Consider the following 17,068-nt stretch of genomic DNA (forward strand, 5'->3'; position numbering starts at 1 on the left):
TTGAATCCATACTGAATCCTTCCTGGCATAGAGCAGGTACTTAACAAGTGTTTATTGAATGAATAAATGTTGGAATATCCTACACTGGGGACTCAGGAGTCCTTTAAAATCTCTCCCTAACCAGACTGTAAAATTGAGCAAAGAAGCAGTGTTTCCCACTTCTCTTGTATCTCTGGCAGATTCTAGCACAGTCCCAGGCACATATCAGACACTCATTTAATGGAATCACAGGATCTCAGGGGCTAGCTAGTATAACCCACACCTGAATAAGAATCCTCTGTATGTCACACCTGAAAAATGTTCACTGTTGTCTTTGCTTCTCGAAGTGGACCAAAAGGACATCACTATGGGTCAACGTACAGTGTGTCCGACTGTGGCTGATCAAGTCAATACAAGCTCAGAAGGTTCTACCACATGTCGGGCACAGATAATCCACACGAACATTTGCGGAAGAAACGTCTAAATTTTTGCTTCACATGTTTCTTTTGAGCTACTGCAATTCTGTTTTGCTCACTGAGCAAAAAACTTCTATATATCATAACTGAAAAGTGATTATAGCTTTTGTTTGAAGACCTCTCTAGTCATATGGAAAATGCTACTTCCCAAAACAATCCATTCCACTTTTGGCTGGTTTTGTCAGGAATTTTTCCTTGAGTTAAACCCAAATTTTCCTCTTTCCATCTTTCATCCATTGCTCCTAGTTTGGCCCTCAGAGGCAAAGCTGATCCCACTTCTAGGGGAAAAGCTTTTCAAATGCTTTCAAATACTTGAAAACAGCTTTCCTGTCTTCAGGAACTCTCGTGCAGGCTAAATATCCCTAGTGATACCTATTTATATGAACTTTAGGCCATTCATTGTCCTGGCTCTGAATCTAATCGTTTTGGAATATAATACCCTTGAGTAGCCAGGATGAGACTGGGGTTAATGCCCAAGTATATTAGAAGTTATAAGACAAAAGATAGGAAATAGCTTGGGCTACCCAGAAGAAGTTGAAAGGAGAGGAAATCATGACATCTTGTTTTGTGCCACAGAAAAAGTGTGAGCGCTACTGGACTGAGCCAGGAGAGACTGTTCTACAGTGTGGCCCCTTCTCCATCTCCTGTGTGAGTATATCAGATCTCCCCATTACTGGACAAAGATCCTGGTGTTCCACATTACTATACAGAACAACTTGTCTATAGATCTTACTGATCTCCCCTAATGTATCTTCTTTAGGAATCTGAAAACAAGAAATCAGATTTTGTTATCAGGACGCTAAAAGCCAAACTGAACAGTGTAAGTCTGAAGCATCTTCCTTTCACTTACTTAATAGTGATGATGCCAAACTGGTTAGGGGATTTCAAGAAATATTAAAATGACCTAACTGTGAGTTTATTAATAATAACATGTAAAAAGGCTCTAGGAATGGACATAGGTTTGCTGGATCTCATCTCTGGGCCTTGGTCTGATTCTGGTCCTGAGAACTGAAGCCACACACATCAAAACCCAGGAAATCAACTCTACCCAGAACTTAACGCTAGTTCTGAGTGGCTGGTGGTGGTTCTGGCTAATGATTTAATATTCAGTATTTAGTAGGACAAAGTCCAGGTCCCTTAGATTCACTCATTCTGAGTAAGTTTGATAAGGGCAAATTAGGAATTGGTAGAATTCCTTTGGTATCTGTGGTTTTACTGATAGACTTATCAGTCAGTCATTTGGGCAACTTCTGTTAACATATTCCCACTTCTTTCCTCTGTGGGAATGGACCTAGCCCAAACAGTTTATATCAGGGAAATAGATCATGACAAATAATTGGTATAATCTACCTAGATGACTTGTGAGTGGGTTGTTACACTCAGAAGAAAATGCATCGATGGCAAAGGGAACCGATCTTGTAGATAGGAGTTTTGTGGGAGCTGTTGGCTTTTCATGGGAGAAGCACCTCCCAGTTTCCAACTTGGAACTCCCTCTCCTATTTTATTCTGGCCATTCTCCCATAGGAAACTCGAACCATCTATCAGTTTCATTACAAGAACTGGCCAGATCACGATGTACCCTCATCTATAGATCCCATCCTTGAGCTCATTTGGGAGATGCGATGTTACCAAGTGGATGACAGTGTTCCTATTTGTATTCACTGCAGGTATGGTGCTGCCTGGGAGGGGATGAGGATTGCTTTCAGAATAAACCATAGGCCACAGCTTCTTCTATAATTGAAGCATCACTAGTTTTTCCTAGCATTCAGAGCAGTCTAAGCCCTGTATCTCCCAGTTGGTTGGTGAGTAATGGAGCTTAGAAATATGAGTCAATGAAGGGGTCAGTATTTTTCCAACTTTGGTATTTTCAAAATATCTGTGATTTCAGAGAGGTAGTTACTTCCTCCACTGACACAAATAACAACCCCACTTACACCCTCCTACTCTCCATCTCCCCAACCCCTGCACCTTAGTTGCTGGTGTACATGCCTTACTCTGGCCCAAAAAATTCACCCCCTGGTGGTCAACCTTCTGGTGGTGAGCCTCCCTGCATTTAGCTAGGCTTGTCCTTGTAATAAAAGGCATGTGGTCTGTTTCCAGGCCCATAGTTGAAGCTTTTCCAGGTTGGCAGGGCCTTGCCAGAGCCTATGTTCTGTTGGCAAAATCTTTAAGAACCCAGGGTCACCTTCACACCATGATGAAACATCAGATTAGGATTTTAGTGTATGGTGCAGGGCAAGAACATACTGGTTCAAAAAGTAACTAGAATCTTGAGATGTTATTTTTCTGATAAACCACTTAGTGAGAGAGGGGATTGCTAGGACAGATAATCCAGGTTAGGTGAGGAAGCTCAGCTGGTCTAGGAGGAAAGCATTTGGCAGCTGGTGAATGTGCTCTGGGAAGTATTTATATGGATGGCAAGCTTCATCGCCTCCATGAACTTGCCTGGTCACATTGCTTATGAAATTTCCCAAATGTCTTGCAGATGACAGGTTTTCAGTAATTCTGCCACTCTCCCCAGTACTATGATCTTTCATTTCAGTGCTGGCTGTGGGAGGACTGGTGTTCTTTGTGCTGTTGATTATACCTGGAAACTGCTTAAAGATGGGGTGAGTATCTCTCAGCAGGCACTTCCTATTTGCCCTGCCCAGGAGCAGGGATACTCAGAAATTGCTTCATTCTGACAAACACCTGTTCCTCAATTCAGGCTTTCCCAAATTTATTTTCAGTTTTTCTTCCTGTGTTCCAGTAAGTCAGTTTTACACACAATTACCCAAGCTGTTTTCCCAGCTGCTCCTGTTCTACACTGATCCTTGACCAGAACTACTATAGGTTATAAAATGTTTTGTTATTATACCAATGTTCCCCAAATAAATTTTGTTACAGAACATTTCTCGACTTGAAATATATTGATGGAACCTATAAATACTAGGCTACAGGGTATGGGGGTTGTGGACTGTTTCTGGCATAAAGAGGTGGGGGGAATTTCAGAGCAATACTAAAGGAATTAAATTTACTTTTGCAATGAAAAACTGGTATGCATGTTTTTGATGCATACATACTATATTACTAAGTATGTTAGAGTGGATTTTAGAAGAGGATTGATGTTGCAAGAAGACCATTGGTTTTTAGAGTTTGAGAACCTGAGTTCAAATTCTGTCTCTGTTACTTGCTTATCATGTCATTGAGTTTAACATGTCTGGGTTACCATTTCCTTATATGTAAACAAGGTGGGGTGGGAGTTATTCTATACAATCTCTAAGGTTCCTTCGAGTAAAATCTGTGATTTTACTGTTTGATTTAAATTTTCTCATAGAGTACCTACCTGTTCACATGATAAGCCACGCCAGGGTTGCATGCAAGATAATTTTCAGTTGTTTCCAACTGTTCATGACCCCATTTGAAGTTTTCTTGGTAAAAGTTCTGGAGAGGTTTACCATTTCCTTTTCCAGCACATTTTATAGATGAGAAACTGAGGCAAATAGGGTTAATTCAATGACTTGCCCAGGGTAACACAGCTAGTAAATATCTAAGGCCAGATTTGAACTCATGAAAATGAGTCTTCCTGACTCCAGGCCTTTCACTCTATCCACCATATCACTTAGCTGCCTGAAAGATAATTTGGGAAATGCTACATTATGTGGATCCAGACACTTAGATCATTACGGCTTCCCAAAAAACAAAACTAAACTAAACACATTAGAAGTAAAAACTTGGTAAGATAACTTCTGTCCTATAAAATTATACATTCTACTGCATGTCATATGAATTCCCATGCTTCTCCGCTACACATTTTCTCTAATCATGTTTTTGGTTTCAGTAATTCAGTCTCTTCCCCCAAAAACAGGGAATTAAAAACTGTTAAAAAAAAAAACAAAACAAAACATGTAAAATCACTTTACAGGAGTTTTGTAGATGTACTCCAGGGTAAGACATTAAGCGTTCAAAAGCACCAATCTCTTTGTTTTTCTTTTCCTTTGTTCTCTCCTTCTCCTTCCTCCTCTTCCTCTTCCCTCCCCTTCCCTTCCCTTCATGTAGGAAGACATATCAGCAATGACAGCAGTCACTTGTTTTTTGCCTTAATTTAGCACAGATGTTGAGAGGTGAAATGGAAAGAAAAGAGAGGACAAGGGAACAATTTATTAATGATGTTTGGGTCGAAAGCAATAAGATTTTATTCCTTTCATTTGGCAGATAATTCCTGTGAACTTCAGTATTTTTAGTTTAATTCAGGACATGCGGACACAGAGACCTTCCTTAGTGCAAACTCAGGTATGAATAATTTATTGCAAACAGACCAGGACATATGTCTGAGTCTTCCTTCCTTCTTCCTATGTTAAAGGTTAAGACCACCACCCTAAAGAGCTTTTTCTTAAATTGTCATAATAGTTGTTGCTTAAGTCACTTTTTGTGAGTGACAACTAGTAGAAACTGGTAGAGGGGTCATTGCAAATGAGATGTCATTCAATAAACATTTATGAAGAATCTACTATGTGCGACCATATGCTACATAAGCACTGGTGTAATGATAATAGACCAGGGGTGGGGAACTTTCGGCCTTGAGGCAACATATGGCCCTCTAGGTCCTCAAATGCAGCCTTTTGACTGAATCCAAACTTCTCAGAACAAATCCCCTTAATTAAAGGATTTGTTCTGTAAAACTTGAACTCAGTCAAAAGGCAGCACCCAAGGACCTAGAAGGCCACATGTGGCCTTGGGGTTGAAGGTTCTTCACCCCTGTAATAGACTCATCAAGAATCATATAATCAACAAGCATTTATTAAGCACCTACTATGTGCAAGGCACTGTATTAGGAATTGGAAGTCATAGCAATAGATTGACTATTAAGAGAATAGGCCATCAAAGACCTTGGACTTCCCTTTCATAGGTGACTGAAAGAGTTATTTTTCTTAGGGCTCCTAAAGAGATCTCTATCTCCCAGATGGACACTAGGCTCAAATGTCCTGGCAAGTAGGTGCAAATCAGTACATCTGGCCTTTATGATTTAAGCAGACAGGTCCACTTTGGTGTGATGTATAAGAGCTTAAAGTGGGAATTGTATGTAGGCTTGGAAAGAAAATGATTAGTACTATCTTACTCATATCTAAGATTAATGATGTTTCTAGTAGAATGTAATTTCCAGTTGTCTTGAGCTTGACAGACTTTAATACTTTGAAAGATTTGTGCATTCATCAATGCAGTCACACCCGCCACCAATGTGGCTTATGACCCCTATACATTTTATGAGCTTCTTTGGAAAAACATGAATTCCTTGGTGGCCACCACTTTGTTACTTAGGTGTGCCTCACACCACAGACACGTGGTCTTTGGCAGGGTCTTTCTTTAAAGACTTTCCAGTTTGGTAGGATCTGCCATAGCTTGTGGCTCTGCTAACTTAAAGTTCAAGAATTCAGGGTCACCATCATGCCACAATAAGGCAGTAAAATAGTGAGCCAAAGAGAAAACTTGACAGTTTTGTTCCTCTGTTTTGATAGTGACAAAACAAATATTTTAACTTAGAAATTATAAACAATTTGTTAAGATGAGTCAGGTCAAAGAAGAAGAAATAATTGTTGTAAAATAAACCAATCAATTTGCCCCACACCAAGAGAAGTTTGCCTTTTTCCATTAAGAGGCTGTGGGGGGAAAAGAAACCCAAACTTTTCTCATGTTGATTTTGGGTGTTTTCTTTCTCCTTCCTGTGAAGTAGGAACTTTTTTTTTTAATCAAATGTAGACATGGATTTAGTTCCACTGTTAGACTTAAAGGGAGGGTTAGTCCATGCAAATGGAATGAGATCTCATAATGTATACAACCTAGGAATGTTGTATAGAAGCACTTTTTAAAAGAAATATCCCCAAATGAGAGCTACTCTGAATGTTTTCCTCATTTAGTCAACTACAAGATGCCTGAAACATTTTGGAATTCACCCCCATATTGTGGCATTATCAAAGAGCGCTCAATTAAGACTCATTTTTTTTCATTTCTTCCACCCAGAAAATAAAGCATAATCGATGCTTAAACTTCCTGCTTCCTTTTCCTTCCCCCTTAACAAAAGTTACAGAGATTTTTGGCTGAAAATGAACAAGATGCCAATCCCTGAGATACTACAGATATACTCAACCGCTACAAGTAGCTTGCTTGTGGAAAATTTGTACTTAATTTGATTAAGACTATTTGAATTCAGAGTAAGGGAAAATCGCTAAACAATATCATTCAAATGAAAAGAGGATCTGAACTCCAATGCAATGCATACTTCTAAAACACCAGTTTGCTGCATCTAGAACTTTTTCTTGAAGAAAAATTGGGATAGCAGAAACAGGAATCCATCAGCATTATGAGAGGTAATAGAAGTTAAATCCCCTTACAATGAAAATCTGTAACTTTATCTAAGATCTAGAAACTCCAGTCAGCAGGCAATTTTTTTTAAACATTATGTGAGACATTTCAGTAACACAGTATAGTAGAAAGAACACTGGTCTAGGACTCAGAATGTGGTATATAGTCTGCTCTGCTTCTGATTATGTCATTTTGAAAAAGTATTTAGCCTTTCTGAGCCTCTTTCCTTACCTGTAAATCAGGTATAATTTTACAGACTTTCTCACTGACTCAGCACTTAGCATTTAGCCTGGCACATAGTAGGTGCTTAATAAGTGCTTGTTGACTTTTTGACCACATAGGGTTGTTGTAAGGATCAAATGAGATAATTACATAAAAGTGCTCTGAAAACTACAAAGCATTAAATATGCAAACAGAATTATAGGGTCTGGAAATGGAAGACATTTTAGAAATCATTTCATCCAACCCCTTCCTTTTATTTTATAGATGAGAAAATTCAGAGAGGTTGAATAATTCACTTACGCTCAAAGAAATAGCTGAGCCAGGAAGCAGCCTCCCTGACTTCTGACAACAAAATTCAGTGTGCTTTCCACCACACCAGTTTTCCAAAATTGTTACTCTCATTTACAAAAAGTGAGGCAGTTCCTCAGAATTTTCTCTAATGGGATCTGGCCCACTGAAACTTCTCCCATTTTCTACCTCTATCTTCACTTTTTTCTAATATAAGTGACATGTCTATAGCATTCTAAAGTTTGTAAAACATTTCACATGCATCCTCTTTGAGCTCTACCACAAGGCTGTACGGTGGATACTAGCAACATTAATATCATCATCTTACAGATCGGAAAAACTAAGTCGTGGAGAGGTTAAATGATGTGGCCACGATCACACAGCTAATAAATGTCCCAGGCAGGATTCAAAGGCAGGTTTCCTAACGGCAGGTCACAGGTTCCACTAGGCCACGTAGCCTCTAACCCAGCCCTACAATTCCGTGGCTTTTGATGCTTGGTTTGTGTTGTTCTTTAGGAGCAGTATGAGATGGTCTACAACGCTGTGCTAGAGCTGTTTAAGAGACAGGTGGAAATTCTCACAGATAACCGGAACACCGCTGGTCCAGAGGTAGTATTCAGATATTTTTACTTCCTTTGATGCTCAGAGTTGTCTTCTGTCCAAGGATCTCAAAATATATACAGGGCTTAATGTATCACCTGCCGCTGTCATTACTATTGAGTACCAGAGGTGCATGGGACTGTTCTATGAGTTTCCTGTGAGTAGAAAAGTGGTATTATTGTCACTCAATGAAGTAGTCCATGGAGAGAGGTTTTTAATCCAGAAAAATATTATTTTTGCTATTAATTAAGTATTACATATGATTTTTAGCTAAACACAAGTGATAACAAGCATGACTTGGGGTGCAACTAGAATGAATTATTATCTTGTGCTTCAGATACCTGAATAGTAGGGTGCAAGTGAGAGGTCAGAATTAGTCAAAGCATAGAAGCAACTGGTTTTGTAGCTACTGCCCGTGCCTTATTATCAAATACCAGCAAATGCCTGGTTAGTGTTTGCAAAGTTTTTTTTAAATTAATTTTTAGCTAAAGCATATAAATCACAAAAACCATTCTGATGGGCCTAAGCAAGGGTAAGAACAGAGAGTAAGAAAACTAAGGACCTTGGGATGCTAAATTGGTCACATCCCCATAGCTTGCTCAGATGGACAGACATAACACTTCTTACAGAATCATCAGTCTAAGGTTGTAAGGAATCTTAGTGGTTATCTTGTCCAACGCTCTTGTTTTACAGATTAGGACATTAAGGCCAAGAGATGTAACATCTGTATTAAAATTTAATTGTGATTTATCATGTTTCTTTTTAAATATTACAGGATAATCAATGCAATACCACTTCCTTAACCAATCAAAATTTAAATGAAGTTGTTTTCACTAGGAAATCAGATTGATTCTTTTTGTATTTAAACTCACATTACGTTTTGAAGCATGCTCTTTTCAAGAGGATGGTTTCCTTTCATTAAAAATGTAGGTTCCTCTACAGAATCACAGGTTTTGTTCTGAGGGCTGGAAGAGACTGGAGTAACCATCAAGTCTAACACATACCAAACATTTCCACTATCATATACCTAACACGTGGTCATCCAGTCTTTGTTTGAAGAATTACAATGAGAGGGAACTCACCATCTCTCAAGGCAGCCCACTCTCCTCTTGGACAGCTCAAATTGTTAGAAAGGTTTCTTTTCCCCCTGAAATTAAGCCTAAACTTCCCTTCTTACAACGCCACCATTGTACCCAGTTTTGTCGTCTGAGGCCAAACAGAATGAAGCCTTCTGCTTGGTCTCCCTGCCTCAAGTCTCTCCCCACTCCTGTCCATCTTCCACTCAGCGGATCTTCCTCAAGCACAGGCCTACCATGTCATCCCCCTACTCAGTAAACAACAGTGGTCCCCTATTGCCTCCAAGATCACATACAAAACCCTCTTTTAAAGCCTTTCACAACTTAGATCCCTCCTAAAATTTCTTGTCTTCCTACACTTCACTTCTATGTACTCTCTGATCCAGTGACATTGGTATCCTTGCTGTTCCTCCCACAAGATACTTCTCCCACTTCTTGCATTTTTATTGTCTGTCTCTCATGCCTGGAATGCTCTCCTTCCTCACTTCTGCCTTCTGTCTTCCTTCAAGTCTCGGTTAAAATCCTCCCTTCTGCAAGATGCCTTTCCTAGTACTCCTCCATCTTAGTTCCTTCCTTCTGAGATTATCTCCAGTTTATCCTGTATATATCTCATTAGTACATAATTATGTGCATTTTGTCTCCCGATCAGACTAGGAGGGTCTTGAGAGTAAAGATTATCTTTTGGTTTTCTTTGTAGCCCTAGCACTTAGCACAGTGCCTGACATGTATTAAGTGCTTAGTAAGTATTTGTTGACTTGACTCCCATATAATAGTCCTTCTGATACTTGGGGAAACCTAAATATACTCCTAGGTCTTTCAACTGACCTTCATATTACATGTACTCAAGGCTCTCCTTCATCTTTTATCCGTATCTTCCTTAAACTTTGTTGCCCAGAATGGAACAGAATACTCCACATATGATATGACTAAGGTAGACTCCAGAGGAACCATCACTTCCTTATTCTTGGAAATTATGGTTTTCTCAATGAAGCCCAAGTTTTCATTAGCTTTTTTTTTTGCTGCCTTATGGCTCTGCTAACTTACGTTGAATTTGTAGTTCACAAAATACGCGCAGATTTTTTTCAAACTGCTAACCATGTCTCCTCGAGCCTGTACTTGTGAATTTTATTTTATTTTTTTAATGCAAGTGTAAGACTTTACATTTCTATTGACATTCATAGTCCAACTTTCTCACCACAAAAGGTATTTTTGGATACTGACTTTGTCATGCAATATGTTAGCTATCCCTCTCAGCTTTGTGTTATAGTATTAACAACAATAATAATAAACTAGCATTTATATATGGCTTTAAAGTTTGCAAAGTACTTTATAAACATTATCTCATATTATTCTCATAACTACCTTGAGAGGTAGGTGCTATTATTTTAATTCCTATTTTATATAAGAGGAAATTGAGGGAGGCAGAGGTTAAGTGATTTACCCAGGTCACATGTCTAGTAAGTATCTGAGACAAGATTTGGAATCGGGTCTTCCTGACTCCAGGTCCAGCGTTCTCTCTACTGTGCCACATTACCATTTCCAGTTTTGGGTTTTTTTTTTAATTATCACAAGTAATACTGCCATGAATATTTTGTCATATAAAGTATAATCTGTCTTTCTGCCATTGACTTTCTTGGGGTTATATGCCCAACTGGATAGTGCTGTTTCCTACATAATTCCAAACTGTTTTACAGAATGGTTGGACCAATTCATAGTCCACCAGTAGTGGTTTGGTGTTTTTTTTGTTTTTTTGCTTTTTTATTGAGGCAGTTGGGGTTAAGTGACTTGCCCAGGGTCACAAAGCTAGGAAGCATCAAGTGTCTGAGGCCAGATTTGAACTCGGGTACTCCTGACTCCAAAGCTGGAGCTGTATCTATTGCACCACCTAGCTGCCCTCAATACTGTTTTAATTATGTGTGTATTTCCACAACTTCAGCATTGAATTGTTCCATTTTTTATCATCTTTGCCAATTTGATCTTGCTGTAACTTTCAATAGTTTGTCTTAGTCATGTCTTCTATAACGACAGAGAATGAGTCTACTTTTAGTTAGTATGTAGTTATTTGCATTTTTTTCTCCCCCATTAGAATGAGGTCCTTGAGAGCAACGGTATGTTTTTTACTTTGTTTGAATTCCCTGGGCTTAGCCCAATGCCTGGCACATTATATGTACTTAATGTTTGTTGATTGATTGATTGATTGATTACCCAACAGACTGTCCCAAAGTCACAGTAAATAGCAGAGCCAGAATTCAAACAGAGGTCTTGACTCGTCAGTCAACAAGCATTTATTAAGTATTTACTATTCACCAGGCACTGTGCTAAGTACTGAGATCCATTGTTCTTTCTACTGTACTCCATCATACTACCCTGACTACTCCATTTATTATTATTATTCACTCAGTGCTAGATGGTGTACCAAACTTTTAAAAAGGTATGATTCTATCCTTAGAATACCTATAATTACATAGCCTTTTCTTTTTAATTAAGAGTTTCTTTAATTAAGAGTTCATTAAGAAATACTTTTTATTAAGAATTAAAAACAATAGTAATAATTAACAATTTCATGTTTATTTACAGTCCAAAGAGTACAATATAGTTTCTGCTCTCAGGAGCTTACAGTGTGGTTGGGAAAACAAGATCAGCACACATGATATGTCTAGCAAATAATTCAAGTGGCATGGTGTTGTACAGTATAAAATACTACAGAAATCAGAAAAGGTAGATGTCTGTGTATGCTGTAGTAGGCAGGAAAGGCTACCTGAAAGAGATGGGATATGAAGGGAGAAGTTGGGGAGACAGAGGAGCATTATTAACAAAGATGCAAGGAAAGTGTCAGCTCTGAGGACAGTGAGGTAATTAGAATGACAGGACAAAAGGAAATGGTACCACATCACACTAGTACCCTTTCTCCCTAACTACCTTATAAGTTAACTACTTTTTATAGATTCACTTAATACTTATGCTGTGTGTGTGTGTATATATATATATGTATATATATGTGTGTGTATATATATATTTTTATATATATATATATATATATATATATACTTGTTGTACTCCCATTATAACGGCAGATCCTTTGAAATAGATTGTTTCATTATTCGTGCTTGTATATCCAGGGCCTAGTATAGTTTTTGGCACAGAGTTAGCACTTAAAAAATACTTGTGGATTGATTGATTGATTAGAAGCACCAAAGAATCAAATATTTAAATGTTATTGAGAAACAATACTAGCATCTACTTTATAGTCTAAATGTATAGTATCAGAGTTTTATTTGATACAGTGATCATGCTTTGGGGACATGAAGTGGATCTTAGTCATCCCAAACAATATAATCATACCCCATATTATAATTCAGTTCAACTAGTCAACATAAATTTATTTATTTATTTATTTTTAGTTTTCAACATTTAGTTCCACAAGATTTTGAGTTCCAAATTTCCACCCCATTTCGCCCCTCCCCCCACCCCAAGATAGCATGCATACTGAATACCCCTTCCCCAAGTCTGCCTTCCCTTCTATCTCTCCCCCCTTCTCTTAACCCCTTCCCCTTCTATTTTCCTGTAGGGCAGGATAGATTTTTGTACCCCATTTCCTGTATTTCTTATTTCCCAGTTGCATGTGAAAACATTTTTTTTAAACATGTGTTTTTAAAACTTTGGGTTCCAAATTTTCTCCCTTCCTCCCTCCCCACCCACCCTCATTGAAAAGGCAAACAACTCAATATAGGTTATACATGTGCAGTCATGCAAAACACTTCCATAGTAGACATGCTGTGAAAAACTAACTCTATTTCCCTTAATCCTATCCCGCCCCCCCATTTATTCTATTCTTTCTTTTGACCCTGTCCCTCCTCAGAAGTATTTACTTCTGATTACCCCCTTTCCCAATCTGCCCTCTCTCTATCAATCCCCTGCTCTCTTGTCCCCCTCTCCCCCTATTTTCCTGTAGGGTAAGACAGATTTCCATACCCAACTGAGTATGTATGTTATTCCCTCCTTAAGTCAAATCCTATGAGAATAAGATTCACTCATTCCCTCTCACCTTCCCCATTTCCCCTCCACTGTAAGAGCCTTTTCTTTTGTTTTGTTTTTTTGTGAGATGGTTTACCCTGTTCCACCTTTCTCTTTCTCCTTCTAGTATATTGCTCTCTCACCCCTTAATTTTATTCTCCAGATATGATCCCTTCATCTTCAACTCACTCTGTGCCCTCTATCTATCTATCTATCTATCTATCTATATACATACAAATAATTTTTTCTTTCCAACTACCCTAATACTGACAAAGGTCTCATGAGTTACAAATATCATCTTTCCATGCAGGAACGTAAACAGTTCAACCTTAATAAGTCCCTTATGATTTCTCTTTCCTGCTTACCTCTTCATGTTCCACTTGAGTCTTATATTTGAAAGTCAAATTTTCTATTCAACATAAATTTATTAAGTACCTATAAGTATGTGTCAAATGCTGGAGATATAAAGATAGATATATCATAGACCCTGCTTTCAAGTATCTTATAATCTAATTGAAGGAAAAGTAGATACACAAATAACTAATACAAGGGGGAGTAAGATACATGCATATGAGAAGATCAGTCAAAGTACTATGAGAAATCTGAGGAATGAGAAATTACTTTCAGCTGGGGGGAAGGTATAAGGCAGGGGTGGGGAACCTGTGGCCTCGAGGCCACATGTGGTCCTCCAGGTCCTCAAATAAAAGGATTTGTTCTGTGAAGTTTGGATTCAGTCAAAGGGCCACACTTGAGGATCTAGAGGGCCTCATGTGGCCTCGAGGTCGCAGGTTCCCCATTCCTGGTATAAGGAGTTAGAAAAGGCTTTATTAAAAAGGTAGTAACTAGGTCTGATTTGAACCCTGAAAGAAGGGATGGGCTTTAATAGATGGAGATAAGAGTCTGTTCTAAGCATGGGAGAATACATGAACAAAAGTACCATGACAAGAGACGGCAGAATGAGAATTTGGTCTGTAAAGTTACCTAGTTTGTATGGAATGTAGACCACACAAAGAAAAATAGTCTGAGGAAAAGTTGGACAAGTAAGCTGGGAGAAGCCTTGGAGGTCCTTGAATGCCAGGAGCAAGAGTAGGTAGTCAATGTAGAATCACTCAAGTTTTTTGAGAAGAAAAATGACACAGTAGGAGAAAAACATCAGACAATTACTCGGGCAGCAATATGATGCTAGAATGAAGAGTGGATAGACTGGAAACAGGAAAACTATTTGGGAAGCTATCACAGTACTCTAGACAAGAAAAGATGATGGCCTCAATTAGAGTGGTAGCAGTGGCAGTAGAAGGAGGGGATGAATGTGAATAGTAACAGGAAAGTAGAATTGCTAATAACAGGCAACTGACTGGATGCGTTTGGTGAAGAACAGAGAAAAATCAACGATAATTTTAAGGTTATGAGTTTGGGTGCCAAGAATAATGCTGTTGCCACTAATATGAATAGAGAAATTAGAGAAGCTATTAGAGGAAGAATGGGGAGTTCACTTTTGGACATAATGAGTTTTAAGTGCCAGTGGTTAACCGAAGCAGAGATATCCAACAGATAGCTGAAGGTCTGTGAAGAGACTGTGGTAGGCAATGGCAGGTGAGCCATCTTTGCAATTTGTAAGTCATCTGCAGAAAGGTCACAATTGAAGTGGTGAGACTTAATGAGATTGCCAAGGGAGAGGTGGTGAGGGAAGGGAAGAGGGCTGAGAGCACAGCTTGGAGGCACCTATGTTTAAAGTACAGGAAGAAGATAAGGAAGATGTGGAGCTAGCAAGAGGGTTCTACTCTGTTTTACTAATATTTACAAATCTTTAAAAAATTTTGGGGGGTCAGGACCTGTGATTTTACTAGTTTGGGGGAAACTCAGGGTAGAAAATTCCTCTTATCAATGTAGATTGGCAATCTGTCTGTGATATATAGTCTTATTTATATATTTACTTTTGTGTTTGTATCCCTAGTAATAGGCAAAGTACCTGGCACATAGTAAGTGTTTAATAAGTCCTTTTCCATCAATCAATCAACAAGTATTTATTAAGCATTTACTATGTGACAGACACTGTGCTACACACATGACAAACAAGTAAAAAGAAAACCCCTATTTGCAAAGAACTTACATTCTAATGGGAAAGCCAGCAAGGACCCATAAAAACAGAAATAACATAAATATAAATGAATATATATGTGTGTACACACACATACACACACACTGTTCCTCACAAGACTGGACTAAATAAACCCTTAAACCTCAAAATTTTTGAGACTAATCTTTTTATAAATCATTAGGAAATCTTTAGCTTTCCTAAAGAATTGCTGCTTGCCTTCTGAAAAGCAGTGGAGAAAGTAGATCTATGAACAAGTCCATTACTGCATAAGATTTTCTTTGGTAGTCCTCCCCAATATATCTTCTTAAATGTCCAAGACATTTCTTCACCCACTGTCTTCCTCCTTTTCTTCCAAAGATTCAAGCAAACCATGCAGCACTTAAGCCTCCTCCAGTTCTAGAAGATGATCCTTTTTCTTGTATTCCACCAGATTGGTAAGTGTTATAAATAATCCACATATGGAGGGACAGGAGAATATGTGCTTGTCAGTCATGAGGATGCTTTGTGGTCTCACTTGTTACTATTTGTTGTAGTCCTGCTGAAGAAGACTCAGTAATTAAATGCCAGCAGAACAAACAAGTGACCCAAGAAGAAACAGTACGAGCTTCATCATTAGATTGTGGTGTCCCTGAGCTACATGGAAGTCAAGGACTCAGTTCACATTCAGTTAAGCCAGACTTTTCTGTTAAAGTTTTGGAGTTAAACTGTAGTGGTGAGAAAAATGCAGATAGGCTTATGAAATGGGAGACAAAGTTATATCCGCTGGTTGGGGAACCACTTCAAAAGCATGGAAGTTTGGATCTGAACTCTGTTTTGTCTGGGACACATCCCAATTTGGGACCTGCAAATGCCAACGGCAGACAGTCCAATACAAAGGTACCATTAACACGAACCAAATCCATTCCCTTTGAGTTGCCACCACAGAGACAATTGAAGGAGTGTGAAATCAATGCTGCATTTCCTTGTTCGGATGACTGGCAAGGCCATTCCTACTCTTCTATTGACTTACAGGCTCACAAGTCAAAGTGTATTTCTTCAGTGGAACTGAATCATTTACTAAGTGGCACAAAATCCCAAATGTATAATGTTTCCCATCCAAAGGCTCATGTTTCCAGTGCATACAGGGTACATCCTTATACTTCCTTAGCAGAAGATCCTTATTTTTCACAACTGCCTCCAAGTAATGTTGATCTTCCAATGGGTATTGATTTCTTGGAGAAGCCAGACGGAACTGTCTTTTCATCATCTACAGCCATTACAACTCCAATTTCTGATGGTAGTCCATTTAATCCTTTAGCATCCAGTCTTCCATCCAATCATTTTCACCCAACTCTCAATAGAAGGACATCAGCGGGTAAGTTACTAATAAAGGATGTATTTAGTAATCCTAAGATTAAACGCATTTTCAGTAGATGTGGTTTCCTATTTAAAAAACAAAGCAGCCATCATCAGACTTAGAGTCAGAAAGACCTGAGTTTGAATCCTGCTTCAGACAGTAACTGGGTAACCCTAGGGCAAGTCACTTAACTTCACTGGGCCCGAGTGTCCTTGTCTGTAAAATAAGGGTGTTGGACTCAATGACCCTTAAGTTCCCTTCTAGCTGTAAAGCTTTATGACCTCAACAAGTATTTTACTGTTAACTACACTGACAATGCCAAAGAAATAACATTAAAATAATAATAATAGCTAACATTTATATATAGTGCTTATTATTGCCAGGCACCATAATAAGCATTTTTACAAATCTTGTCTCACTTGATCCTCACAGTAACCCTGTTAGGCAGTTGTTATAATCTCTGTTTTATAGATGAAGAAACTGAGGAAAACAGAGGTTAAGGGACTTGTCACACAGCTAGTAAGTATCTGAGGCTGAATTTGAGCTCAGGTATTCCTGACTCCAGGCCCAGTGCTCTATCCACTATGCCACCTACACACACACACACACACACACACACACACACACACACACACACACA

At 38.6% G+C, this 17,068-nt stretch overlaps 1 protein-coding gene across 4 annotated transcripts in view; it reads left to right on the top strand.

Moving 5' to 3' along the window:
* The window catches only part of PTPN22 (protein tyrosine phosphatase, non-receptor type 22), a 69,112-nt gene that overhangs the window by 25,992 nt on the left and 26,052 nt on the right, over positions 1-17,068 (top strand). For 3 of the 4 annotated variants that reach the window (XM_027860390.1, XM_027860393.1, XM_027860392.1), the window contains 8 exons: positions 1,032-1,103; positions 1,216-1,275; positions 1,980-2,122; positions 2,998-3,064; positions 4,650-4,727; positions 7,821-7,913; positions 15,450-15,526; positions 15,626-16,446. In XM_027860390.1, coding sequence (XP_027716191.1) covers positions 1,032-1,103; positions 1,216-1,275; positions 1,980-2,122; positions 2,998-3,064; positions 4,650-4,727; positions 7,821-7,913; positions 15,450-15,526; positions 15,626-16,446 — 1,411 coding nt within the window. The remainder of the gene's footprint in view (positions 1-1,031; positions 1,104-1,215; positions 1,276-1,979; positions 2,123-2,997; positions 3,065-4,649; positions 4,728-7,820; positions 7,914-15,449; positions 15,527-15,625; positions 16,447-17,068) is intronic. The other variant, XM_027860391.1, reaches the window with a different exon arrangement.

Source organism: Vombatus ursinus, unplaced genomic scaffold, assembly GCF_900497805.2.
Source record: "Vombatus ursinus unplaced genomic scaffold, bare-nosed wombat genome assembly UNPS02014179.1, whole genome shotgun sequence".
Taxonomy (NCBI): Eukaryota; Metazoa; Chordata; class Mammalia; order Diprotodontia; family Vombatidae; genus Vombatus; species Vombatus ursinus.